This window comes from Amblyomma americanum, chromosome 2, assembly GCF_052857255.1.
Source record: "Amblyomma americanum isolate KBUSLIRL-KWMA chromosome 2, ASM5285725v1, whole genome shotgun sequence".
Taxonomy (NCBI): Eukaryota; Metazoa; Arthropoda; class Arachnida; order Ixodida; family Ixodidae; genus Amblyomma; species Amblyomma americanum.
The window spans coordinates 123445419-123472129 of record NC_135498.1 but is presented as its reverse complement, the minus strand read 5'-3'; the positions used below and the strand labels follow the sequence as shown (position 1 = coordinate 123472129).

At 44.3% G+C, this 26711-nt stretch overlaps 2 protein-coding genes across 2 annotated transcripts in view; both read left to right on the top strand.

Moving 5' to 3' along the window:
• LOC144121792 (fatty acid synthase-like) overlaps positions 1 to 3924 on the top strand; it is a 116580-nt gene extending 112656 nt beyond the window's left edge. The window contains exons 27-28 of the mRNA XM_077655190.1: positions 1457 to 1714; positions 3811 to 3924. Coding sequence (XP_077511316.1) covers positions 1457 to 1714; positions 3811 to 3924 — 372 coding nt within the window. The remainder of the gene's footprint in view (positions 1 to 1456; positions 1715 to 3810) is intronic.
• A 3371-nt stretch (positions 3925 to 7295) lies between these two features.
• Positions 7296 to 26711, top strand: part of LOC144121791 (uncharacterized) — a 21932-nt gene continuing 2516 nt past the window's right edge. Inside the window, exons 1-4 of the mRNA XM_077655189.1 lie at positions 7296 to 7496; positions 12026 to 12146; positions 15211 to 15350; positions 23606 to 23717. Coding sequence (XP_077511315.1) covers positions 7442 to 7496; positions 12026 to 12146; positions 15211 to 15350; positions 23606 to 23717 — 428 coding nt within the window. The 5' untranslated portion in view covers positions 7296 to 7441. The remainder of the gene's footprint in view (positions 7497 to 12025; positions 12147 to 15210; positions 15351 to 23605; positions 23718 to 26711) is intronic.

The window sequence follows — 26711 nt, the reverse complement described above, 5'->3', positions numbered from 1 at the left end:
GCAAACAACCTGTATTGTTGATTGTAAACGCCCAGCTGACGAATGAAGCATTAGGCCCTTTCTCTCTTTTTTTCTTTTCAAGAAAAGAACACCTTTAAGAGAACGAACAATGTTTATTGCTAATAGGTTCATTTTTTTTTGCAGTTCTTTTTCTGTCTTTTATGTGTTCTAATGAAGTGGCCTTTTACTTCAACGGTTATCCCGCATGACTTCCTTTGTCTCTGTAAAACTAAAAGACTGAAACTCTAAAAACACATTATCTCTGTAAAACTATCTATCAAACAACTTTGATCTGCGCACAGTGGAGAGAATCACTGCCTGCGCAGCCATACTCTTGCTGCAGAATTTTTGGCCCAACAAAAGTCAGGGCAAATGCAACTTGTCCACATGTTGCCATTCAGGCTGCAGATGGAGCGATATTTTATACCCCTGTCAAAAGGACACTTTCGATCCCAATTGAACTCGTTCTTCATCTAGGCATTTGAGCAGGATTTAAGAATCCGGCGCTACACATGAGTTTTGACTGCTATTTGAGAAGTTTCCCCCATGTGCGTATAGGTGGCTCGAGATCTTCCGCCGACATCCGCAGCATGCCAATGTCTGCCAACACTGTGCAGGCAGGGCCAGTGGTCTCAGTGCGAAGGTGCGGGTTGGCGGTTGCGATTCATCAAACTTCCTTTTCTTCGCCGACATACTTTTGCCAATGTGCGTGAAGGCTCGAAAGGAGTGGTCGCAGCGTCAACCCGCGAACATGGGGATGCTGTGTTTTCACCGACGGTAGAGCCACGTGTTGAGATTGTGTAAAGAGGCGTTTTTGTACAGCACGCATGGTGCACTAAAAATGGTCTATCGTGTGTTTTAATCAATTTATTCTTAAACATTTGTGCTTTTACTTTATTAACTTACTTTTACTTTTATAGATCGATGAGGCCTAGAGTGTCAACGCCCTATTTCGATTGTGCTTTAAACCTCAGTAGCGGTTGGGCAGTCGTGCTCGCGCTAAGCAGGATCGGACTCCATTGCGTTTTAAAGTGGGCCAGTGACAACCTCTGGTCCGCATTAAATTCGATGAGAATTGAGTCAAGAGCATCGAAACCACCTGTGTGACAGGGGTATAAGAAACTCGCATTCAAGTAGGATCCTGTGTTTTCTCTAAGTAATTTAATTAAGTCAAAGGTGTCAAAAAGAGCAACTTCGTAGCTTTAGCTGATGTTTATCACTGTTAAAAATAATCTGAAAAGAAGGTAACTAAGAGTTCCAACGCGTACCGCCTTAAGGTAAATAACCAGTTTTTCCATCAGGCTACATTCAACACCTAATCTTGCCTTAGACATGCTGTTTTCAGTATACGACTCTACAGTGGCCAATGCTCCTCATACTATTAGCGTCGAATATATATCAACTGTGGCTCCAATGTTCCTCGTCATACTGTAACATTTAAAACACGTTTGTGCAGGTCCGTGACCAGATAAAGCAGCACCAAAGTTTAGAAGCAAAAAAAGATGCTGCACTGGATATACTCCTGGAGTTGAACCCGGACATGCGGGCACGCCGCAACGACATCGCCACGGCTATGAGCACCTTCCTCGACCTACTCAGGGCCGGATTGAATTATCGACCCAAAACTAAGTTCCACGGTGAGATAACGCTCATCAAAGCAACCAGGCCGCTTATCCCCGGCAGGCGTCTCCCCCCGGACTACGGTGCTTCAGACGTAAGCATTTGATCGTTTTCTGCTTCAGGATCATTAGTAAAACAAAGTTTAGGTAAGCGCAGATAGAAGCCTTAATTCTGGGAGATGGACGTGGACAAAGTATAATAGCTTAAAATAGAGATATTCTCCAGCTCTTTAAAGTAATTTTTGCCTCAGATGAACCACCTGAAGAACGCCTCGGCCTTTTCTTCTGGCGTATAGTCTTCTTTTCTTCTTTTCCTTCTGGCGATATTTTAATTTTTTATACAACATTAGCCTGTGAATCAACATGCGAAAAATTTTGCCGCTCAAAACGTTCTGCCAATAGATCCGTAACTGCAGACTCAAAGAAAGTACCCTTAACCCGAGTTTTTACAACTACAACACCTCGAAGGGATATATGTTGACCAAGGGTAGCATGCAGCACAGACGGTACATGGCACAACAGCCATTACCCTGCACCTCTGAAAGTTTGTTACCTAATTCTATACAAACTATGGGTGCGTTGCCTGCTTACAGATGCAAGCTGCGCCCAAAATGTAATTATCCCCTTCACGTAAAACCAAAAAGCATGACTGCGCGCTTTCGAAACCCTAGAAGAGAGTCAGCATATCCCTTTTCATTTTTGCTGTGATGTAAACTTGAAAAAATTTTTAGCGAAGCAAGTTTGTTGGTTTCGTCTGCGGTTTCTCGAGTTGTTGAAACAGCCAAGCCAAGCATGTCATAACGACTCAAAATATGCAGCTGAAACTTCATGGTACAGCCGAACAGAATTCCATCCTGAGCAGAGTGATATTAAACTGAAGGCAGAACTTGAAGCTTTTTTGGTCGGTTGGTGATCTCTAATTTCCTCCCCGCACTACACCACAAAAGAGTTCAAAGTGGGACTGGTAAATGCACGCCTCTGCATACCACTATCGAAGCTTTGGCCCCATAACTCCCCATGGCCGGTTGACCCCTAATTAGCTTTATGTGGGCCGAACGTGGTTACACTACATTCCTCTGCAATCGCCATTCCTCTCCTCACATAATTCCGAGTACATTTGAACAAAGCCACTTTGATCTGAGTTCTCGCATTTATCGTGGAATAAGAAAACGTTGCTGGGCGATGAATTGGATTAATGCGCAAGAAATCGAGGGAATTCTTTGCTACAATCGTACTTCATGCCATTGATTGGAATCTTGGAGCACCAACGGTACCACGAGGACCACTACCGCCACTTGCAACTTAACTAAGCCACTATTGTCACTAGAACCCAGTCACTATCAGCTGTGACTTTGGTGTCCTTACCAAGTTTCTAGCTTCGTTGTTTCATTAGAGCCGGTGCTTTCTTACAGCTGATTTTTCAATTAAGCCAAGGTGTCATATTAGCTGGTGTTTCGTTCTAGCCGGTGTTATTAGGCGGCCGTTGTAGAGGGGGCAGGCGGCGAGTGGGAACTCTCCCTTAAACACCGACTGCCACGTTTGGCAGGTGGAAAATTCACACATGTGCCGACGCCGCCCACCGGGCAGTTTTCGCCGTCGGCGTCCTACTAATGCATTTGCAATAAAACTAATGCGCCTTTCAAGAAAGTGAGCAGTGGGGTTGAGCGGGGAGTATAAAAAATAATACAGAGAAGTGCTGTACTTTGTAACTTCGTTTTTTTACTCTAGTGCTTTCCCCATTTCTCCTTAGTCAAGAAGTCCTTTGATGCGAATGGGGAATGAAAAATTTCTCTTGTGAGCTTCGAGCCCTTAAAGTGTGTGCGGCTATTTCTATAGACGGCTTTTCAATTGAGTTTACTATAAAGCCGGCCGTTACGTGAGAAACTCCGTCTGGCATAGCGCTGTACCCGTAAATGTTACCTAGCGCAGTGTGCCGCTGTTCACTTCATATTACCCACGCAGCTGTTTCAGCCAGCAGGCAATGTCTGAACGGTAGTTGAGTTCATTATTGTGATACGAAAAAAAATTCCCGCGTGGCACTACGCTTTTCTTATTAAGCTATGCATGCGCACTCAAGTCGATGGCCTTCGGGAATGATTTACCATCTTTTTTCCAGCTTCACTGTGTGCTCTTCGTGTTAACCATATTTGAGACCCATACCTCTTTGATCTTCATTCTTCTTTTCTTTCAGTGCTGCGAGGGAAATGTTCATATTAAGGTTGTGGAGGGAACTCATGAAAGCTTCATCGTTGGACAAAGTGCGCAGGAATGCGCCTCTATCATCAGTCAGCTGGTTAAGCATTGAAACTAGCTTTTCCTGCGTGATGAACTTTTCAGGTTTAACTTTATGCTTGCTAAATAAACACTTCTTGTTTCCGTCGAGGTTTCTTCTCTACGTTTTCTTGCCCGTAGGAACGTTCGCTCTCTGTAAGAGCCGCATGCTCTCTCTAATTTTTATTATTGATTTTTTTCAATCTCCTAACGGCGGCTCTTTGTTGCATTGAGCGCCTGCCGCCTGTTGCTGATTCCAGATCAAGATCACTCCTAGGAAGGAAATGAACGTTAATTGTCAGTATTTCGGCCCTTCATAGCCTGAAGACAATGACAAAGCTTCACAAGCAAAGATTAGAGCTCTTTCAACACATAGTGCGAAATAAAGGGAATTGTGCCGTAAAAAGGCGAGCGTTCGCACTCCCCCAGTATCTAAGATTACTACTAATAATGATATATAGCCGCTGCGGTGCACAGTGCCTATGGCTCTCTACTGCTGACCAAAAACATTCGGCGGGCTCAATCCCGGCCGCGGCGGTCGCATTTCTGCGGAAGAGAAATGCCTCAGGTGGACGAAATTTCCGGGCCTCTTCGCTACGGCACCCCTTATAGCCTGAGTCGCTTTAGGGCGTTAAACCCCATAAAACTAAAACAGTCAGATTTATGGCCTTAACATGACATCTCTCGACCGCAGGATTCATCGTAGTGTTTGTGATTTGACCAGTGGCTAGCCATAACACTAGTAATGACATGTGCATGCGGTCTCCACATCTCTATTACCCAGACACCAGCGGATTTCGCCAGTGTTTTTCCTGACGGAAAAGCCTGTTTTATTTTTATCACTACACCATTAAGGCTCCCCTTCAACGGAGAACCCGGCGGCGCCAGTGCCGTGCAAGAAAATGCTGATCGGTCGAAAAGGTGTTGACATGACACATGTAGCAATAGATTTGAAAAGTGAGTAAAGCATCACATAAATTTTGAATATTAGGTCGCAACAGGATTCAGAAGTCATGATGAGTGATGAATAAACATTTATGTGGAGAAATGGTGGCTACAGCTGATGCGGGCGAAAACAGAACGCGGCGGCCTTGCAGTAGAGCAGCCGCCTCGCAATCGGAAGGTGCTGAATTCGATTCCCAGTGCCGCCGGGAACCAACCGGTTTTCTAATAGGTACAAGATTTTCCCCCGCCAAGTGCTCGACTCTCCTAGTGTGAGATGCTGGGGAAAACAACCAAATCGCTGCGTTGACGGGCCAGTGATTTGTTCTGCCGTCAAGCAACCCCAAATCCTCCTCATGCAGTAGAAGCGCACTTGTGGCTGCGATAGGTAAAGCCGTTTTTGCCATGCGTTGCCTTTTGACCTTCAAGTGAGCCAGAGGTCAAGTGTGGCTACAGGCCTTACCATATGTGGTCCACCTTCGTGTCGCACCACTTGACCTTTGACCTTGACCTTTCGATTCACCGGTAGAGTAGGCCGCAGCGTTCATATGGTGGCCACCCTCTCGCGATGAACCACTAATTTAGCTGACACCTGTCAGGGTAGGCACGCAACGAAGCCGCGTCTATTTGCTCGATACACCACAGCTTTCGCTCTCTAACCAGGTTTAGCCGTAGTTAAACCGCAGCTCTTTTTTTTTTTTTTGCTGTTGGCGAGTGCCGAACTCTCATCGAAAACTGAGACTTATTCACATCTGCTGAGCTCTTGTAGAGCTAAGTCATTTAAACTTCATCAAACTATGGAAACTCGTTGAACCTGTTAACTCTCAGCAGAATCACGAACCACATTTGCAGGCTGATGGTGTTCGAAACTGGTTTTGCTCCCGTTAGGACGCAGCGGGGTTTGCGGAGCCTCTTCCTAGTGTGCGGTTCATGTGGCTTCTGCTCCCTTCTTGGTGATTGTCAGCAGCATCTCCTGGTCTTCCAGAGAGACGCTGGTGAAATTCAGCTCCGCTTCGCTAAGGCAGTATCAGGCAACTTAAGGTATTTTGGTGTGTGTGGACATATTCCTTGTGGTATGGGTAAAAGTAAGGGTGCCGCCACACCAGGGACATATGTCTTCGTATAGTGTTGGTTGAAGGCGGTGGAGGTTGTGGATAATAGGACCTGAACTCACCGGAGGAAGAAGACTCTTCCAGCGTAAGGTGTTTGTGAAAGGGCATAGGCGCCTGTTGAAACAAAAGGTTTCCGGGCGTGTTGCTTAATGTGTGGATAGGGGTAGAGCTAAGAGTGAGGAGGCCCGGTTAGTGAGTATAATCGTGAGCTAGGGCGTCAGCCTTTATGTTTCCAGCCCGAGCGTCGTGGCTGCGGACCCGGATAATGACATGGTTTGTTGGAGAGTATGCCCCATGGTGACGAGAGTTTACTATGGCACCCGACCGCTTGTGTAAGCACGGCACGCGGCCTGTGAGTAGTTGAAGGTATGTAAGCTCTCGGAATTGGCGTAATTCAACTTAATGGCGGGCTAATAGCGATCACTACAGCGGCATTGGGTCTGGTGGTCGGAAGGAAGGGGCCAGGTATGGACTGTGGGTGCAGTTTACTGCTCCGCAGAGGTATGTTTGTTGGTGCGCATAGAAGGCGATAGCCACGCAGATAGCTGTGGTACCCTGTGCATACTGTTTGCGAAGATGTCGAGCCCGACCTGCCTTCTAGCTGTTTGAACTTCGCCGTGAATGTGGCGGGAGATTGGGAGAAACGGGACAAACAACCTCGTCTTCTCTTTTTTTCTAAGTTCACCAAAATAATTTTTGCAAGCGTTACTGACGTTTCACTGCCTTTGCTGGCCACTTATTCACTTCTGTGGTAGGCGTCTACTTGCAGAGTGACCTTTATACATCTTGAGCTCCTGCGGGAATGCGTCCGAGCCGGGCAAGACCCGGACCTCACACCGATCTTAGCAAACTGTTCCAGGGCTCTTTGGTGTCATGTAAGCGCTTTTGGTGCCGTTGCCACTTGGAGCTATCGCTGCGGGTGTTCCTCTCGTAATGTGTAGTGAGCACCATGATACAGTCTAATTGCATCCTGTGTATGTTGGCGGGATAGCACGGTAAGCCCCGCCACAACTCCATTGGTATGAAATGGCAACCCACCACAGCCTGAGATGCTTGACGTCGCGGCTCAAAATAAGGGCACATATCCTTGAGGGGAAACGCCACGTGCCGGAAACTGAGAAAGGGAGGTATTTTTTCTTTTCTCAGCTCGTCTTTCCAGCGCGAGGCAAGTTCCTGCCTTTTATATCTCGGCCTATTTCCTGGCAGAAAGCTTCGAGCCAGAGAGTTAATAGGGGATGCCAAGCAAGGCGAGAGGCCTTGCCACGCGACTCCTCACGCGTGATACTTAATGGTGCGCCCTAAAGAAGCAAATATAAAACAAAACGAGTGTCGAGATCGAAGGCCTTGACTGCCAAATTCGCGTCAGTCGGTTTTATACGGCGCGTCCGCAAGGACGAGTAAATGATTTGGTGCTCCTCCCCTGTTTGTATTGTGCTGCTGAACAAGTGAATCGAAGGGTATCCAGCAACTGAATCGATCGCAGGAATATCAATAACGATGACAAGCAAACTAGCTTTAGCTACTCTGCTCACGGGTTTCCTATGGGCTCAAGGTGAGTGTATCGTTATTAACGGGCTTAAAATGGGAGGCAGCCCGATTCTATAGGAAGAATCAGTGTGTTTCCGCAGAGCTTGAGACGTTGGCCACATCTAGAATGTAAAACTAAAAGAGTCCAAATACCAGGTACGTAGGCGCCTTGATATAATTAAAGCGGTATGGATGAAGTGTTAACACCCGTATGATAACGTGGCAACAATGATCGTGTTCACGCCTCTCGTCGCTATAGTTGTGGGTAGCACTAAGACGATATATTTTGTTAAAATACGGATTTTTCTTGCGGACACACGTCCGGAGATGAGACATTCTTTCACGTAGTGTTGGCGTGTCTGTGCGCTTAGCAGAAAGGCAGACAGTAATATTATTCAAGGTAATAATCAACTGCGCATAGTACAGATGCTAATGTGATGCCCGTGATTGGTGCACCACCTACAGTTAGTAAACCTTGTTGCTAGCCATAGAAGCGTCGTGTGTGAACAGCCAAACTCAGTGATTTTATGTTGGACTTGAGAAAGTGTTTTTCTTCCGAGTGTTGCATAGTGCCTGAACATATCTATAGGCCTATAAGGAAAGGCGGTACACGACTGCGAATCCATTTGCTCCGCTATTCGATCGAGCGTGTTTAGGCTTTCACCGAAGACTGAATTGAAACTTTATTCCAAAGAGGAAATATTAGTAGAAAGGACCTATGGCGTTACTATCCGTGGACTTTGTTCTTCGCCATTTGAAAAAAAGAAAAGCCACCAGTAGTAGTTAGAATAGACATCATTACCATTGCTCTCAAAACTCTAATATTCTCCGCATATATTTCCTGCTTATTTTCCCTGATTTATTGGTTTACTCTATTTTGCGGGTGCTACCTTATATTCCAAAATTAAGACTGTACTCATTCAAGTCTTCTTTGCCTGCATTTTTTTCGTTTTATTTCTCAGTGCATCTTCTGCATCCCCTCCATTCGAATCTCGTGCCCTCCTACAGGGGCCGATAGGGTAAATGAGAAGAACATATTATAATCATCATGATCATCAGCCTGACTATAATCGCTGCAGGGCAAAGGCCTCTATCTTGTCTCTCGAATTAACTCTGTCTTTTGCCAGCTGCAGCCACCGTATCTCCGTAATCTACTCAACCCCATCAGCCGACCTAACCTAGCCGCCCCCTGCTTCGCTTGCCTTCTCTTGGAATTCACACCGTTACCCTTAAAGAGCAGCGGTTATCTTGGCTTCGCAGTGCATGCCCTGCTCAAGCCCATTTCTTCCTCTTGATTTCGACTATGATGTCATTTACACGCGTTTGTTCCCTGACCCACTCTGCCCGCTTTCGGTGCGTTCTCCTTAACTTAGGCTAAAAAAAAACATTTTGTTGAGATATTTTTACTCTCATTTTAACTGGCAGTACGCCATCGGTGACAGCGTTGAACGTGCCGTCTCTCGAGCTATTTAACTGGGGAAGCCAAAAGTGCTTACTAATCCCAGCTACACATATCTACATGTCATGTGCGTTCCAGCAGGTTGCGATAAAGACGGTATCTGAATATTTTCACATTATCATTGTGTCATTTGCGGAACGCCATGAAAGAACAGTAGTTAGGAGCGAAAGGCACAAGAAAGTAAACTGGATATCTGAGCAGCACGCAATAGCGCCATTGATGCAGGTCTTGAGAAACCCCAAGCACGGTTCTACTTGCCTGCACTGTGTGGCAGCATGCAGCGATGTTGGGAATAACAGCTGGTACGTGTGACCGAGTGGAACTTACACAGCCATGCTCAGGTTGCAAACAATGTCACCACTGCAACTGTTGCAACGCAACGCGCCACGCCTAATATTGTGCGGCAATACCTCGTACCTGGTCTTTAATATAATAAACTGTATATAAACAGGACACATGAAAAAATGGGCTCTTATTTACGTCCGAGTCAGCAGACTAAGCAAGTTAGGCTGGATTCCTGACATATTATTTGCCTGCGCTATTTTAGCCTATGGTAGAAAGCCAGGGCAGTGGCAATCATAGTAGTGTTTTTGATCTATAGGACCGCCCAGAATAGTACTCTTCTTGACCGCAACATTTGACCTCTGCACGAAGTATTCAAGGTTTTTCCTCTTTTTGAGCCGCCAAGCGCAAGAATATTTCAATCCTGACACCGTCAGTAGCAATGTTGCGAAGGTAGTATATGCAGCGATAGATATTGTACTGGTTTCTTTTGTTGCTTAGAGGCGACTCGATTCATTACGTAAGTGTTCTATTTGACTCGAGCGTATTTGTGGTGGAACACAGGCAGCTCTTCTACGTTAATCTGAACAAAGATGACGTAGATCTGCGGATATTAGGTGCCAAAAAAATTTTAGCCAGCAGCCAGTGATTTCGCTAATTGTGGTTTCTTAACGTTACATAAACCTATCATTTTTCTGTCCATAGCTCGCTGCGTTGTATTTGACTTGAGCTGAACCCTTTTCGTTAGCCTCCACGTTTCTGCCCCGTAGGTGAGTCCTGGTAAGGCACAGCTGCTGTATTCTTTTATCTTGAAGTATACCTGCCAACTGGCATTCATGACTTGAGAGAACCTGCCACATAGGCTCCGCCCTATTCTTATTCTTCTAGTTATTTCCCTCTCATGGTCCGGATCAGCGGTCACCACCTGCCCTTTGTAGATATATTCCTTTACCACTTCCAGCACCTCGCTGCCATTTGTGAACTGCTGTTGCCTTGCTAGACCGTTGAACATTACTTTGGTTTTCTGCATGTTAATTTTTAGACCCACCATTCTACTCTGCGTGTCTAACTCATTGATCATGCTTTGAAATTCATCTCCTGAGTGACTCAGCAAGGTAATGTCCTGAGTAAATTACAGGTTATTGAGATATTTTCTATCAACTCTTCTCAGCAACTGTTCCCAACTCAGGCCTCAGAATACCTCCTAACAATTGGCGGTGAACAGCAATGGCGAGATTGTCTCTGCCTGCCTGATGCCATTCCTGATTGTAATTTTATTGTTTACTTTGTAGAATACTACTAAGTAAGCTGTTTCTCAGTCCGTTTTTGTACTTAATAAAACGAGCTTAGACCTATAGTGAATGTTACAACATTGTCATACAATTTTTCCCAATAACCTAAATAAGGGAAATCAAAAACACATTTAAAAACTGCAACACGACGGCGTTAGTTTTACCAACTTGTGGCGAGCCACTTTTTATGCTTTGCCCGAAGTTAGTGAAACGCCTTGCATAGCCTTCCGAGACTACAAGAATGTACTTGAATGAGTCGAACAATCTGCTCTTGTGGATGCATTATGTAACCAGGGTGCAGAAGAGGGGTACGCCAAGGTGCTGGGCAGTGCCTATTGAAAGTACGAACCGAACACCGTCCTCCACGTGGTTTTCACGGTTTCAAGAGGTTTAACGCCCCAAAGCATTTCAGGCTATGAGGCACGCCGTAGTGATGGTCTCCGGAAATTTAGACCACCTGGGGTTCTTTAACGTGCACTGCCAAGGCACAGCACACGGGCCTCTAGAATTTCACCGGCGTCTTTCGGGTAAACAGCCGAGTGCCATAACCACTGAATCACCGCGGCGGCGTCCTCCGCGTGGCACGTTTTAAACTCTCAACGAGGAAAGCAGTCGTGCATCGAGACATCGCTCTACTGCTATTCACGTCATATGTTTACGAGTAGTGTTGACAGATTTCGGTCGAGATGAGCCGGTTATAAATTTAATGATGAAGATCTAATTTCTGATATACTGTTTACACAGCCTTGCTAAGTAACTGAGGGGACCAATAGCAGAGAATTCTAGTGCCTCAAAACTGGCAAAGGGAATGAATGAAAGGTCCAAAAATTAGCTTAAAGAAACGTTGTAGTTCTACAGTCTAGAAAATAACTATTGCTGACGATGAGAGAAGAAGCACTGGAAACGCAGCACTTATGCCAGGCAGTGAAGCTCATCCAGACTACGAGAGCGGAATGCTAGGATGACAAAATGGGATGCAGTGCATCTGACAGACACTGTCAGGTTTTCTGACTCACATTCCTCAATAGCAAAGTATATGACAATTGCATCTTGCTGGTACTCATTTATGGGGCTGAAATCTGGAAGGAAACGAAAACTTTTAAAAGGGTTGAACTCATATTGAGTACCCTGCAGCTAGCTGTGGAAAGAAAATGGCGGGTGAAGCGTTAAGAGGGTGGGAGAAAAAAAAACAAACGATGGGTCAGGGAACAAACGGGAGGCACTGACACCCAATTCGAAATTGAGAAGAAGAAACGGACATGGGAATTGTACGTATTGGGACGGCAGGATAACCGATTGTCCCTTAACGTTACCCATTGGATTCTAAGACAGGGCAGAAGTAGCAGGAGGCGGCAGACAGTCATGCACTCGCGTTTGATCAGGAAGTTGTGGCGATAATATGGCCGCAGCTGCTGAAGGACAGGTTGAATTTCAGGTCGATTGGAGCGGCCATTGTAATGCTGTGAAGGTAAGGGGGAGTGTGTCGGTGATTTCAAAGTGGACTTTTTCTTCTCTTCCTAGGTATATCTGAAGAGCTGCCGTGTGACGTGAAGGCCTCTTACACTTGCTTTTGGGATATTTCTACCAAGTTCAGGAAAGTTGTGGAGGACACAGGCAATGTGTTGAGTGCTGCGTGCTCAATGTAGGTAATGTTGCTTCGCTCAAGCTGCATGCAAAACTAGAAAAATACCACAACGTTAAATGTTTTGTAGAACTCCCGCTTTCTTTTCTCGGATGCTCTGTCTATGGCTAAATAGGATTCGAAGGACCACGGTTTCACAAGCGATGAAGCTTTCTTCCCGAATATTCTGCATATCTGAGAAAAGAAACGAAATCTGGTGACCAGTTTGAGGGAGTCGTATAAGGGCAGGATAATGAGAACGGTTTTTTGATGTGGCCTGTTAACGAAGTCGCTTGTTCCGCGCACAATGGCTACTCGCCTTTTCAGGTTGGTGAGGTAAACAGGGTATGATAGGATACGAAAATAATCCCGAAAAGTTCAGTGTTACTTTATCTGCACTGTAGAAGCGCACAAAAAGAGCAGAAGGGTCTTGATGCGGCTAACATGATCGGCATTAATGCCACTTATCTCTTACCCAAACTTCATGTTTTCGAACACCTCAGAATGAAAAGTACGCTACTTTCGGGTAGCGCCGAAGCCCAAATATGCCCCCGCACGCCAGTGTCCGTCTGCTTTCTCATGTCCTTCGCTTCATGCGCCTCTTGCGCTGCCTTACAAAGCAGACGACAAATTTTTCTGCTTGTTAAGCCAATCCAGGCATAGGCTTTATTTTATTCCTTAAGAAATTCAGTGAAACTGAGCGCCCTTGCGGCGCCGCAAACAACTAAAAATACATGTGACGTTAAATGACCGGTATTTTTACGCGACCCAGTTAACGCATTACAAGTGACTCAGAAATTCTTGCAATAGACCTCACTGCTTTGTAGTGGCTTGAAACGACAATGATTAAGCAATTCAAATAATTCAATGTAATAGTACTATGCGGTAAATGCTGCGTCAGTAGTTTTTGGCTACCAGTGACGTCAACACCGCCTTTCATTCTGTTCATTCTGGCTTCCCCCAGAGTACTGCTCTTAAGCCTTCGCTCTTTCTGATATTTATAAGCAGTTAGCCTAATAATTTCCTAACTTCTATACACTTATCCTCTGATGCATACATTCTGTTCGGAGAAGGAAAAACACTGAAAACAGAGCTGTTCGTACCGATCTTAACGGCTGTCATCTCTGATGTGAAAGTGCACACTCATGCTTCCTTCCCGTATCAGTATTGATCTTCTTATGCGCCTAACAGCCTATCGCTGATACCTGTTGGAGCGTATACTAAGCAGGAACACGCATATGGATGATATCACTAACAGAGCGAATCGTACGTTCGGTTATTTTTAAAATCGCTACACCCGCAATCATCACACCTCTATATATCATACCTGTGCACAGTAAGTTCACAAATAAGATATGCTTCACAAATCCGGGTTACAGGTGTAGACACCTAATGAAGCAATCTGAAGTACCCCAAAACCCAATCAGTATGCTTTACTCCCTTATGTAAGAGTACAAGAAGTATGACCAACACGAACACCAGCTTGGTCCTAAAATCATTCACATCACAGCGTGAAAACGCACGCCTGTGTGTTATTCACTAAATGTATTGTCATGCACTGTGCAGATACGAGGTCCTCTTTGCACCGCCGTAAGTTTCGCCTCGCTTGGACAAAAAACTTAAACTCGGCAATAGTAAGAGCGAACGCAAAGTCGTCCCGCATTCACATATTTCACGTTATAATAAAGGAGTACTAATTATTGCCATTGCCTGAAAACGACGTTATAGTACTGAAACGATCATCCGTCTTCCATTTCGGCAAATTGTGATCCTTTGTTCTTCGTACTGCTATATTCGTTAGCGTTCTGCTATGCTAAATTTTCTAGTTATTCTTGATATTCTCTGCTTTCTATTGCTACATGTCTTCATTTTGTTCTTTATTTCTACTTTCGAATTATCTTCTCCTTTTTAACCATCGGACCCCACAGTCAAACTTATAAATAAAATAAATTACATTTGGAGCAAAAGGTTCTTTGATTTTCATGGCGCTCGTACTGCAACTTCCTTAGTCAATTGCTGTTGCCTATTGCTGGCTTAATCCATAGTCTTAGTCATAGCCCACTGCTGAAAAGAAACAGCTTTACACTTAGCCCAACCGCGCGTGCACGACAGGTCGTTCGCTTTTATAACAAATACAAAATAAAAACAAGAAACAAAATGCTAAAAAGGCGTCAAGAACCGGGCACGCGTTTATAGACGATTCTGAGCTGGATATGCGCATTTGTTTGGAACTATCCAGTGGAAGATTCACTCACACAATCATGTTAACCTCTATGAATATGAGAGGCTTCTGAGAGTTTCTGAGGAAACTAGCCACGATGAGAAAACAAAAACTTAGTGCCGCCGCGGTGGCTCAGTGGTTAGGGCGCTCGACTACTGATCCGGAGTTCCCGGGTTCGAACCCGACCGCGGCGGCTGCGTTTTTATGGAGGAAAAACGCTAAGGCGCCCGTGTGCTGTGCGATGTCAGTGCACGTTAAAGATCCCGAGGTGGTCGAAATTAATCCGGAGCCCTCCACTACGGCACCTAATTCTTCCTTTCTTCTTTCACTCCCTCTCTTATCCCTTCCCTTACGGCGCGGTTCAGGTGTCCAACGATATATGAGACAGATACTGCGCCATTTCCTTTCCCCAAAAACCAATTATTATTATTATTATTAGTAGTGTCGACAATAACCGGCTTACGCTGCTTTTCTTATAGATGTTTCCATGAAGCACAATGAACATACAGGCTTTTAGTTGCGAGTACAGCACTCTGTTCTTGTCACCTCTTTTCTTTGTGCCTCATTTTTCTGGTTGGCTTTCTTATAAAACGACCAGAAGTATGGTTTGATGACCCACATTGTAGCAGAGGCGTAGGTTTCGTTTGATGGCCACTCGTCCTGGAGTCCACACTCCGGGATAATACGTTGTTTTGTTTTTTACCGCGTGCACGAAACATTGCACTAGAAGATTCTAATAGAGGTTCAACATTTTAATGGGCCACACCTGAAGAGGCGAAGCGCTTTCCCTTCTTTCTATCCTCTGACGGCCGCACCCATAGACGTATTTTATGAAACAAATACATATCTGTTCTCACGTTTCAGCGCTAAAGAACTTCCCACGGAAAACAAGTGCGAATCTCTTTACATGGGTTGCATGGATGAGGAAAAAAACCAGTTTTTGACGATGGAATCAGGGTACGCATCACTGCTCAACATCACGGCGAACAACAGGACATGCACTTGTGAGTAATCACGTTGCTGTAAATGAGATATAGCTCCAATCTCCGCAGTGATGCGTTGAAGCCTGTACATGCGGCACTGTCGAAATGCAATTTTTTTTTCACCTTGGCACTGTTCGGCAACACTGACAATGAAAGCTTTTTATCTATTTGTCCCCCATGATTAAAAATAGTGCTATAGAATGTTTCTGAAAACTGCAGATAATATGCATTCGTTATTAAGCAAAGAGAATATTTCGACGACTATGCGGAACACAACTGAGTTTCTGGTAAATTCATTAGCTTCATTTCAAAAACCTGAATGAAGTGCTCAACCAGACGAGGACGAAGAAAGAAGCCGTATGACAGACGAGCGTTAACGTGCAGCAAATTTATTGTGTACCGCTATGCGGAATATAAGTGAATCGTTGGCAGATATCACGCAGTCGGAGCCGGTGAACCAGTCAGTGGAGACACAAGTATTGCAGTTATTTTGATGACAAAGCGATGGAAGTTTCGGACACACAGTCATTTCCTAACCGATCTATCCACTGTGCCTCGATAATCTCGCGGGTTAGTTGGCATCATTTCTAGCGGCTATGGTGCATTCTTTGTAAAACGGCACGCAACTAAAGTTCGCACAGGGATCTGCACTTTTCCGGAACTTGGTACATCACTGGTGTCGTCACTGGGATCATCGATTGCTTCGGACTTCCTAGAGTGGGCATCACAAAACTCTCCGCACTTTTCCCTCACATTTCTAAAATGTTCACGGAGGCAGTAGTAGACACACCGTCCACGTTGCCTTACATATGTGTTCCCACACGAAATCTGTATATTATACACGACCGATTCCGCCCATTTCACGAACTTGACCCTGTGCCACTTCTTGGACCCAAGATTGTGAGAGGCGCCAGGATAAGTTACTCTGCAAAGTTTTTGGAGGTTGTCAGGAGCGTGAAAAACCAGTCGGACATTTGCCCATTGCCCAATTTTTTTAGCCGTTTTGACAAGCCGTGAGTCTACTGAATCAATGTAATGTTATGCTTTAGAGCGGAAACATGGCAGGCGTCAGGCTTGTTTGACCACTTCTGTTTCAGTGTACCTTCAGCTACCCTTACTGTTACATGATTGTTATAACCAGAATCAACCAGCCGTAGAGTTTGTTCCTGGAAACTGATAGCCATTAGTTCTGGGCAAGAAGTGTTCAAGGCGTTCGAAAGGCATAATTTAGCTATGTCCTGAATAGCAAGTTTGGAGTGAGCTGAGACATACGGGAGGAGTGGCTTATTGACGAGTGGTTCATAATTCCAGTTAACCAGTTCTATGTGAAATAAAAGTCTATTATCAAGAAATCTGGTGCTGCTGTCCGCAGGCGTGGGATATTTCTAGCAGGGCTAATCCTGAGCGTACGAAGGTTAAGTTATTCAAATGCACCAGAGCTGCAGTCAAGAAATAGTAACAACATATTTACATATCTAAAAAGCTTGTTTGCATTAAATTCGTTGAGACAGCAGCCAATATCCCTGTAGACTCGTGCTAAAGACTAATCATTGAGCATGGGGGCGATGCAGGATCCTATGCATATATTCCCTCTCTTTGCAGATATGGCCGCCAGTCCAACTGTATAAAATTAGATGGACAGTTCGAACCCTGCTGAGAGGAATATCTATTTTGATGGAGGAGAAAGCTTAGTAGCTTTCTCATTTCTCAGTGTACACCTCAAGAGCGCAGTGAAGGGACAAATAAACCTGGAATTGAAAAGAGGATGCAGTGCAGAAAAGCCGCAGTCGACATTTACTATATAATTTTGACCCCCTGGGCTAGTTTTGCAGTGCCTGGGCATCACACATCCTACGGGTGCCTTTCGCATTTTGGCTGCGTCGAAGCATGACCGCCGTGGCCGGGAAAAGTTCCCCAGTTCCCTGCGTCATACTAATCAGCACAAAAAACGAGGACAAAAGCGATCGAGGAGACAGGACACAAGCGTTCTTTCGATTTTGTCCTCGTTTTTTGCGCTTATAAATATGAATCCACACCGACCAGCCCAACTTTCTCTTATTTTCCGCGTCCTCCAGCTCAGCAACTGATATCGCTGAAGAGGAGCACCAAGCGTTACGGCGTTTCAAACAACAAGAGGGACTTGTGAACACAGCGAGTACAAAGAAGAAAAGCGGTAGTACGCAACTGCTCTTAAAGCAATTGTAGCGACCCACCTGACCACCGCCGAGTTGGGCACATGAGATGCTGCCACCAATACGTGCCACTCAGAAAGCTGGGGCCTTCCATTCTATTTGGCGCCACCACCGCACCTCCGTCGACCGCCACGCCGTCAACACAAGTGCTATAAATTTGGTAACGGTTTGCTCGTGCACCGTAGTTGAGTTATGTAGCACATGCTGACGCCACTTGCGCTTCTTCAGTAACAAGCGCTGGTCAAGCGGGTCAAAAAACAAGAAAAGCGGCGAAGGTAGCTCCGCACGCTGCCAGTCGTTGTGGAAAGCAAAGTAGCTTATTCCGCGGCTCCCAGAAGCGAGTGCCGCCACCACCATGTACGAGCAGTCTTGGAGCGAGAAAAATTAGAGAAAAAAAACGGGGATTTTCTGAAAAAAAATTTCTTTCCCCAATGTTTAAAAAGGGGCAAAACATAAACAGGCTCAAAAAACCTCGTAAATGAAGCGTCCAGCTGTTATCACAGTGAACACTTAAAGTGTGATAATTTGCGGCACCATAAAATTTAAGAGACGAGAAGTGCACTTCACTTAGTATTATGTTTCGGTTTTAAACTGATTCTGACTTGAACGTGCCAGTTGGTAAGGGAGGCCGAAACGAGAAATGTGCGGCTCTGTTCTACGTCCCTACCACATATTTTGAAACTTTGTAAACGATTCTAAATCAGCTGCTACTTGCTTTGCCACTACATCTCGATGCCAACATAATGCTTCCTCAAGAAGAAGAGCTTTCATTCTCTTGTCTCCTCGGCAAGACAACTACGCTAGGCATTTTTGATGTCTGCAAAAATGTATTAGCCGCTAACTGCTAACTGCCGCTAACTGCTAAAAGCCTTTGAGAGTTTAGTGCACACGTAGTCAGTGTGATGGCCCCAAAGCATAAATTCATTAAATATTACTCCCAGGGTTTTAGCGGCAGGAGAGATTTCAATCACAGAGTCATTTAAGTGTAGGATCTCACCAAAGTTGCGTGGGACAGATTTTGGACGCAATAAGGCAGCTTTTGATTTAGAAGAAATTATTAGTAACGAATTACCGAGAGGCTATGCACTAAGTTTACTCAGAATAAGGTCTCCACACATTACTAGATCTTCAGCATATGTTCCAAATAAAAAAGATACTTGCGTCAACTGCATTCATAATATAATTAGTGGAGTTTTCAATGTTTACAAGATCGTTTATATATATAATGAACAAGAGCGGATCCAGGATGCTACCTCGGGGAACGTCACATTTTATATCGCGGGCAGTTGATAATTCTCCGTCAACTCAAACGAATTGATTCCTTCTTGATAAATAGCTTCTTACAGATCACATTGTATACCACGAATTCTGTAACAACACAGTTTTTCTTACATAGTGGAGTGATTTATTCCGTCGAAAGCTTTGGAGACATCAATAAAGATACTTAGTGTAAGCAGTTCATTCTCAGCGTTGCGTAGTAATAATTCCTTTTGGTGGAACAAACCGACCACCATTGATAAACAAGGTCTGAAGCCATACTCAGCCTAATTACTAAGAGAATGCATGTCGAGATGTGAAGAGTCTGGAGTGAACTAATTTTTTTCAACGACTTTGAAAACAACGGCAAAGTAGATATGGTCCTATAGTTAATTTATTTCTGTCACCGCTTTTGAACAGGACTATAACTTTTGCTATATTAATTTTCTGCGGAAACATTCCGGTACTTAAAAACAGATCGTAATACGCGTTATGCGTGAAGCGATAATGTCTAGCACAAACATGGCTGGTTGCATTATTGTACCATCAAAATATTCAGGTATGGTTTTCTTAAGTGCAATGCATGCGTTATATACCTCGCTGGTGTCTTTTGGAGCTCAAATATTGATGACTCAGAAGGAAGCCTCAAATAATTAAGTTTAACAGGATTGTGGAAAATCCGAGGAAGAGATGTGAAATATTCGTTGGAAATATTTGCTAACATTTCTCCCTTCAATTTTTTGTTATCTATATTAACTGTTTCAAATCAAATGTCTAGTTACGAGGAAAGATAGGTGAAGAAAGCTGCTGCCATAGATTTTTAGTATCCTTCATACTATCAAACATTTTAGACAAGTAGTTGCGTTTTGCGTTTCGATAAATCTTTTAGATGATTTCTGTATCTTTTAAAACCCTGTGAAGCATCCACATCGCAGTTTTTCAGAAACATCTTGTACAGTATATTCTTTTCATTTCTCATTTTCAACAAGTGCGGCGTCATCCACGGCTCACGCTCTCATCACGGTTTTAAAATCTTCTTGTACGGAAAATGTTTTCTATATAGGGAGCTAAACAGAACTATCAAGGTATTGTACGCTCTTTCCGCCGAAGAGGATGAGAATACGTTGTCCCAATTTGTTTGGCGAACTTCGCGCCTAAACCGACATTAGGTGTACGTATTCATGTCCGGAACAAAAGCTGATGGTATCGATATAAAACAAAGTCCTTTTTGCTTACCTGCAATGAGACAAATTGGCAACTGGCCACAGATAGCTACTTCAATTGTACCTGCACGTACACTTTCTTGTGGCATATTCGTAAGAACAACATCAATAAGTCTAGCAGCGTTCCATGTTACGCGCGCAAGAGCAGTGAGCACATTTGTTATGTAATATTAATCAAGAAGCTTGGATAGCTCGAATTGATTGGAAGTTCTCTGCAATTTATCACTATTGATGTGTCCGCCAAGCACTAATGCATAGTTATGGGTGGAGACAAATGAAAAAAGTTCACCTAAGAGCAATAAAATCCTTTCAACACAACCGTCAGGGGTTCTGTAAAGAACAACAAGAATAATACTCCAAGGTTTCACACAAACATTTCTAAATCAGGCTCGGAATGAGAAAATCCTTCAATGTATTGGTAACTTATCCCGTCTTTCAAATATTCGCAAACACCACAACCAATTTTTGCTTTCCTATTTAAAAAATATTTCTGTATCGTTTGAGATGAAACACACCCTCATCATTTGGAATCCAAGTCTCTGTCATCATGATAGCTGTAAATGCACTAATCATGTTTTCTAGAAAAACACAAAAATTCATCGTATTTGTTCTGCGCAGACTGCATATTAAAATGCAAAAACATAAGCGGAGACACAGGCTATACATTAAATCGGAGATTACATCCAGACGGAGAAACAGAAAAATTCTCCATAACTGAAAAAAAAAACACTCATACGCTTGCAAGGAAAAATATTATACCTGTCTGGCAAAGTCCTCCAACTGTTTGACCACATAAACAGAGCAGCCGTCCGTCTCGCGAAGGAAAACCTTGCCATTTTTACACCAGGCGCTCTTGTAATGATATTGTTTTGCCCACTTTTTGATAGCAAAGATTAGTTTCCTGGTTGCAGTGGACAAGTTCTGGGTCATGAACACGTAAGACTGCTTTTCCTCGAGAATCTTTCGTTTCGAAAGCCACCTATCACGCTCTGACTGATTCAGAAAACGGATGATAACACCCGCCTACTTGTCTTACCTCGTAGGAAACCTGTGCAGTGCCCGTACACGAGTAGCATTCCGTTCAAGCACATTAATCACCTTAGCAACTTCCTTTCTCTTACTCATGAGGTCCTCATTCCCACCATCAATTTTAAGGAGCCCTTGAACCTCTAGGTTCATGCCCATTCCTCGCCTTTCCAGCTCGTCAACAGTTGCACAAAGATCAGCAATATCTGCAGCACTGCTCTTCGTCCTAATTTGTTCAACTCGTTTATTAAGCTGCTTAAGGTCCTGTTCCTGCCTCTTCATGGTTGCGAGAATTTCATCATATTTCGAAGGCTTCACGACAATAGAAGATTCAATGTTGTCAACCTTCTGCGACATGAGCCCCAGTGACTCAAGCTTAGTGATAATGCTGTCAAGTGCAGTTTGAACATCAATCTCCTGGCTTAATTTCTTCATCCTACCACCACGCAGCCTACCACGTATCATTTACGGAATCTTTCTTCCATTTTACATTTAATCGGTCACGCCAGAGCATTTTCCAGTGTGATATCTATGATTACACTCCGTGCAATTTAGGAACCCGGTCTCTGGGAGTAGCACATTGCAGACCAGGCATACTTCACTATTGCCAGTGGGCATAATAAAATGGTCACTTTCAGAACGGACTTCGTCAAGTCAACAAAAAGCAAAAATATCTCAAAAATGAGTACAGCAGTTAGCAAAAAGCAAAATTACACAGGCAGCGGATTTGCAGCTGAGGGAGAAAAAGACAAGCGAGTACTTCTCGCAAAGTGCCAAAAACAGTCACCAACCTGTACACAGATAGAAACAGACGAAGAATCAGGCCACGTGCCTCTGTCGCTACCAGCGCTGCTAGAAATGAAATGTTCCGTGGCACAACAGCAGCCGAAAGCCAGTATCAAGTCTTAGCAGCAAAGCTGTCCCCCAGAAAAAATCTTTATGTCAACGCCTCCTCCATATTCTTCTTGCACCCTGGTGCAGTCTGTTCAACCCCTGGTGCACCCTGGTGCAGTCTGTGAAGTCTGTTTACCTTTGTTGAGGTCAGTGTCATCAAGGTCTTCGCCAGGTGCGGTGTCATTGCGTCTATAGAAAGTTGTAGAATAATTTTTGGAATAAATGCTCATTTTGTTACGTGACGGCAAGCAGTTGAAAGCGGTACTACATGACAGATGGCAACGAAATGATTTTTTGGCGGTGGGCCTAGCGCGAGCGCTCCGTGCCGCGCCACTGCTCATTTTGTCGTCTTCTAGTCCGTGGCAATACTAGCAGTCTTGGTTAGAAAATATTTTATTTACATTTGTACCCATGCCAAGGTTACCGGATACATTGACATTCACAATTACGCTGCTCGGCTCTTTTGTGAGCTTTTGTTCTTTTTTCTGGAGCATTCAGATAACAGCCGCATGCTACTAGATTTCACAACTTAAGAAACAGGCTTCTGCAAAAACTGCAACCAGACGAGATCCTTCCAACACCGTCATCAAGACTGAACAGATGGCCGGGATGATCTGTTCTCGCACTTTTCAGTGCTTCCTAGCATGCGCCTTCTTTGCGTCATCATAACAATGAGAGCAAAAAAAAGTATCCACCATCAATACCTCACACCAGAAGGTAGTATTCTTTGGGAGAACAAGCATCAGGCAATAGTGCATATATGAACAACAGTCCATCAACTGTTCTTTAAAATGCCCAACTTCGGTTCTATCTAGATACAAATTTTAGGCATGTTCTTGTTTTAAATACGTCTAGATTGTTTCCAATATTTGCGACAAAAAGCAGTTTTTTTATCATTTAATTTTTCCGGAGATAGAACGCCTCTACCTAAAATGTGCTACTCCTTTCTGCTGTTCACTACATGCTTGCATTTTTCCTCGACAGCGAGATAGAGTGTGATTATTAACAGCAAGAATCTGTTAAAGAACTGTTCTGCCGAATTGACAGCAGAAGTAGGTCGCTGCTCGGAGGGGTGACAAAATATGCTAATTTATCGAGGGGGATTTGAACCACCAACTGTGCAAACATCGCAGCCTCTTTATGGATGCGTTAGGAAGTTCGTCCAATGCCGTAGCCTTGCAGCGGGGAATGCTTTCGCCGTCCAAAATTGGAAGCAAAAGTACGCTACTAAAGTAAAAGAGTAAAGGCAATGCATTGAAACGCACCATTTCCTTTCCTGAGAAACCATTTTTGAACTTATTCTGAGTACCATTTCCTTTCCTCAGAAACCATTTTTTAACTTATTCTGAATAGTTTGGCTAGATTTGGTAAAATATTCTTACCGGTAAAAATAAAGCATAGATGCCGCACGTGTTGGAACTTTACGTTTTGACATGTGCATGTGTTTCCCAGCCCCGATATTCACTGCTATAGTGTGAACCGGAACTAACTGGAGTTTCTTACCCGTTACCGGGTGCCAAAGTCTGAGCTGTCACAATACCCAGCCGTTCGTGGTGCGGAGTGCGTACGCGCTAGAGTTCTTTGGTGAAACCACGAAGTCTAGCGGGTGCAAAGCTTCTGGCTGAATTATTCTTGTCAAGCCACAAGTTTAACCGTCGAAAATTTGCGTTTTCTGATCTCCCAGCTGGTGGATACCAGAGAGGCTGCGATGACTCATCGGGAATGAAGAATTGCACTGAGACGGGCATCGAAGCTGCATTCTCAACGTTTGAAGAGCAAGTTTACAGTAAGCAAAGGTAGGCTCAGATAGAAGCGCTCCACCTGTTATAGTTGGGACTCAATAATATTGGTAATTAAGGACCTGCTAGCGCGCATTGCACTTGTTCAAAAACAGTTCGAGTTCAGTAAGCGTAAATAACACAGCACATCAGGCAGCTGATAGCTATAAGATAACGAGCGCCCCTGGCCCCTTTCACCGTACCAGGTGCTGAGCAATCCGATGGTTTGTTTCTAGCTGGCAGACAGCGTAGACAAAAGTTGCCGCTCTGCCACTTTTTTCCCAGCCGTCGTCCGCAGTTATCTTCCTAATTTTTTGGTTCAGACGCCCCGTCACATTTGCCTTTTATGGGTGGAAATCACATTCTTTTTTTGCCCGCCTATGCAAAGACTCACCTCAATTAGTCCTTATTCGCAGAATGTGGTCACGGGAACGAGTTGACGGCTGAAGACGCGGCCATGATGGTCTTTGCTACTGACCGTCCTCCTAAACAGATATGCGCATCTAATCTAAGTTGCGCAAAAAGAGCTTTGGTGTCTTCAATTCACCAAGTAGATAGGTACCTATTGAATAGCCTTATAGCTAACAGGAGCCACTCAAAGTATTACTACCCAAGTATTAAAAAAGAAATGAATCTTATTCGTCGCGTGTAAGTGCCACGTGTTTTCCTTACCACATATGTTTTCCCCAGACAGCCAACATTAGACAAATAAAGTTTATATACATCTATAGGTTGGCGCGAAGATCATCAGCTGGCAATTATTAAAACGGATGACATCTTGATTATATGCAGTTAGCACACTCGCACACTAGAGCCTTGGAATATTAAGGTATATTTCAACTATGGCTGCCGCAATATGCCTTAATTCCGCCACCAAATGAGATGAACTTCCTTGAGTATCTTGCTATGTCCCAAATTTTAATCGGACATTTACTTCTAATAATCCTGTACTAGTTTAGCCTCTAATGCATTTTGCCTGCTCTTGTTGATTTCACTACGTCGGTCGATTTCTTCCTCCCGGTAGCTCTCCTATGCATTGTGTGCAGTGAAATATATATAGGACATGTACTCTGCCATAACTCGTCTGATGTCGTTGTGCTCTTTCCATTTTTTGTGTGCTGCTTATAATGGCCGCACGTTTTTTGGAAAACTGTGACCGGGTGCAGCCTTGACATAGAATCCACATTTTTATCTTCCATTTATTCAAAAACAGTTAAACGTAGAGCATGGATACCACTTTGTTTCGACAACTTTTGTCTTGTTACAAATTATCGTCCGCCTGGCAGGCTCTCTATATGCACAATACATTGAAAGTCCGGTTGAAAGAACGACTAGCGGCAACTTCCCACAATACAATAGGTTGGTAGATCGCTTTATTTGCAAACCTCGTGGCGCCCCAATAGACTCGGAATAAAAAGTGAGGCAGCGAAATGCGCCTTCGGCGACCGGAGTTGGCGCTCCACAATAACGAAGGTTTGGCTGAAACTTCCCTACCAAGCTTCCCGCGCGAGACTCGCAGCCGCCTATGCGATGCGGCACTAGCTTAGCCTACTTTCCTGCTAGCTATGCCGCATAATACGTTGCGGAGCTCAATTTTACAGTCATGTAATCTTGAGATTATGTTACTGCGCTTATGACCCACCCGACGGCATGTGCGAGGTAAATTAGATGCATATTGTGTGCATCTTTTAGGTGCATTCGAGGGCTCTAGAAGAGGAGCTTCTTTTATTGCCAAATCACTATCTCGAAGGGAATAACACTCAGCAAGATATGGCGATGTTTTCAAGCTTTTGGCACTTATGGTTTTGTGCCAAGTGAAAGGAACAAATAAAAAATAAATAAAACAAACACCCCCGACTGCTATTCAAACCACGGCGGTGCAAACAGATCAGCTTCGCTGGTCACTGCGTGTGAGCACTATACGCTATCGCCGCTTTTTTTATCTATTTATTGGCTGCGCTATCGATGCAGCCAAACACGCCTCGTGTTAAACTGCAACACACACTCGAGCTGTAGATTGCACGTCTTCTTCAATAACTAACAATCCTATTAAACTAATGTACGCGGTTTGAGCTAGGTGGCGGTACCGACAGAGAGATGTGCGCTGCATGCGTTCGCGTGGACAACGGTATGGCAGAAACACGGCACTAAAGAAATACGCGTTTTCGTTGACAACATTTCTGCAGAAACGCGGCACTGAATCATAAGTAGGCGGCGTACATTACGCAAATTGTCATTGCAGGTGTGAAAAAGTTGTAGACGCGCATATCTGGCTCCCGGGGCCAGTGGACACCTCAATCGCGCTTTCAGGAACGTGGCGGTGGTGTCCACATGCAAAACCTATGCTTAGCAATCCTGAGTCGCCAGCGATTTTTTTTCGTTTTATATCCTTAGACATAATATTAATGTTTTACCATAATGTTTCACGTTCAGCGCAGTCGTATTGATCTCGCTGCTGAAAACGCTCAAACCTAGGCTGCAATGATGAGAGAGGTGCGGCCGCGCAGGGACCTGAAAAGAATTTCTAACTATAGCCAAGTCTTAACAGAATCCTTTATATGGCCTCCTCTCAACCTGCCTGTCATTTCGTAGTGAATTATCTACTTGCTTCGACTTCAAGCGATTTCCATCTTCTACAAACATCGTAACGAAAGAGCAAGTGAGGTAGAGGGGCTTTCCCGGTAAATAAGAAAATCAGTTTATGTGTCGACCGGTCGTCCACAGCGTTGTAAGACGTTTAATTTGCATATCATGGCCACTCGTTTTTGAAGAAAATGGATTTTCCGCTGATGTTTTGTTCTGCCTCTGCTCTTTCTAAAGGAGCGGTTGCTTTAACTCCAAGCTTCCCGAAAGCGCAAGTACTTTGCTTCCATGTAGCAAGCATTTGTTGGGCCACAGCGCCTAGTGTCCACCGCGTTTTTGAAATTTTAGAAAGTAACATGGATATTTCTTTTTGTGGGCAACACGCCTCTGAATAATTATTGAGCTGAGCCTAACAGGATTAGCTAAAAA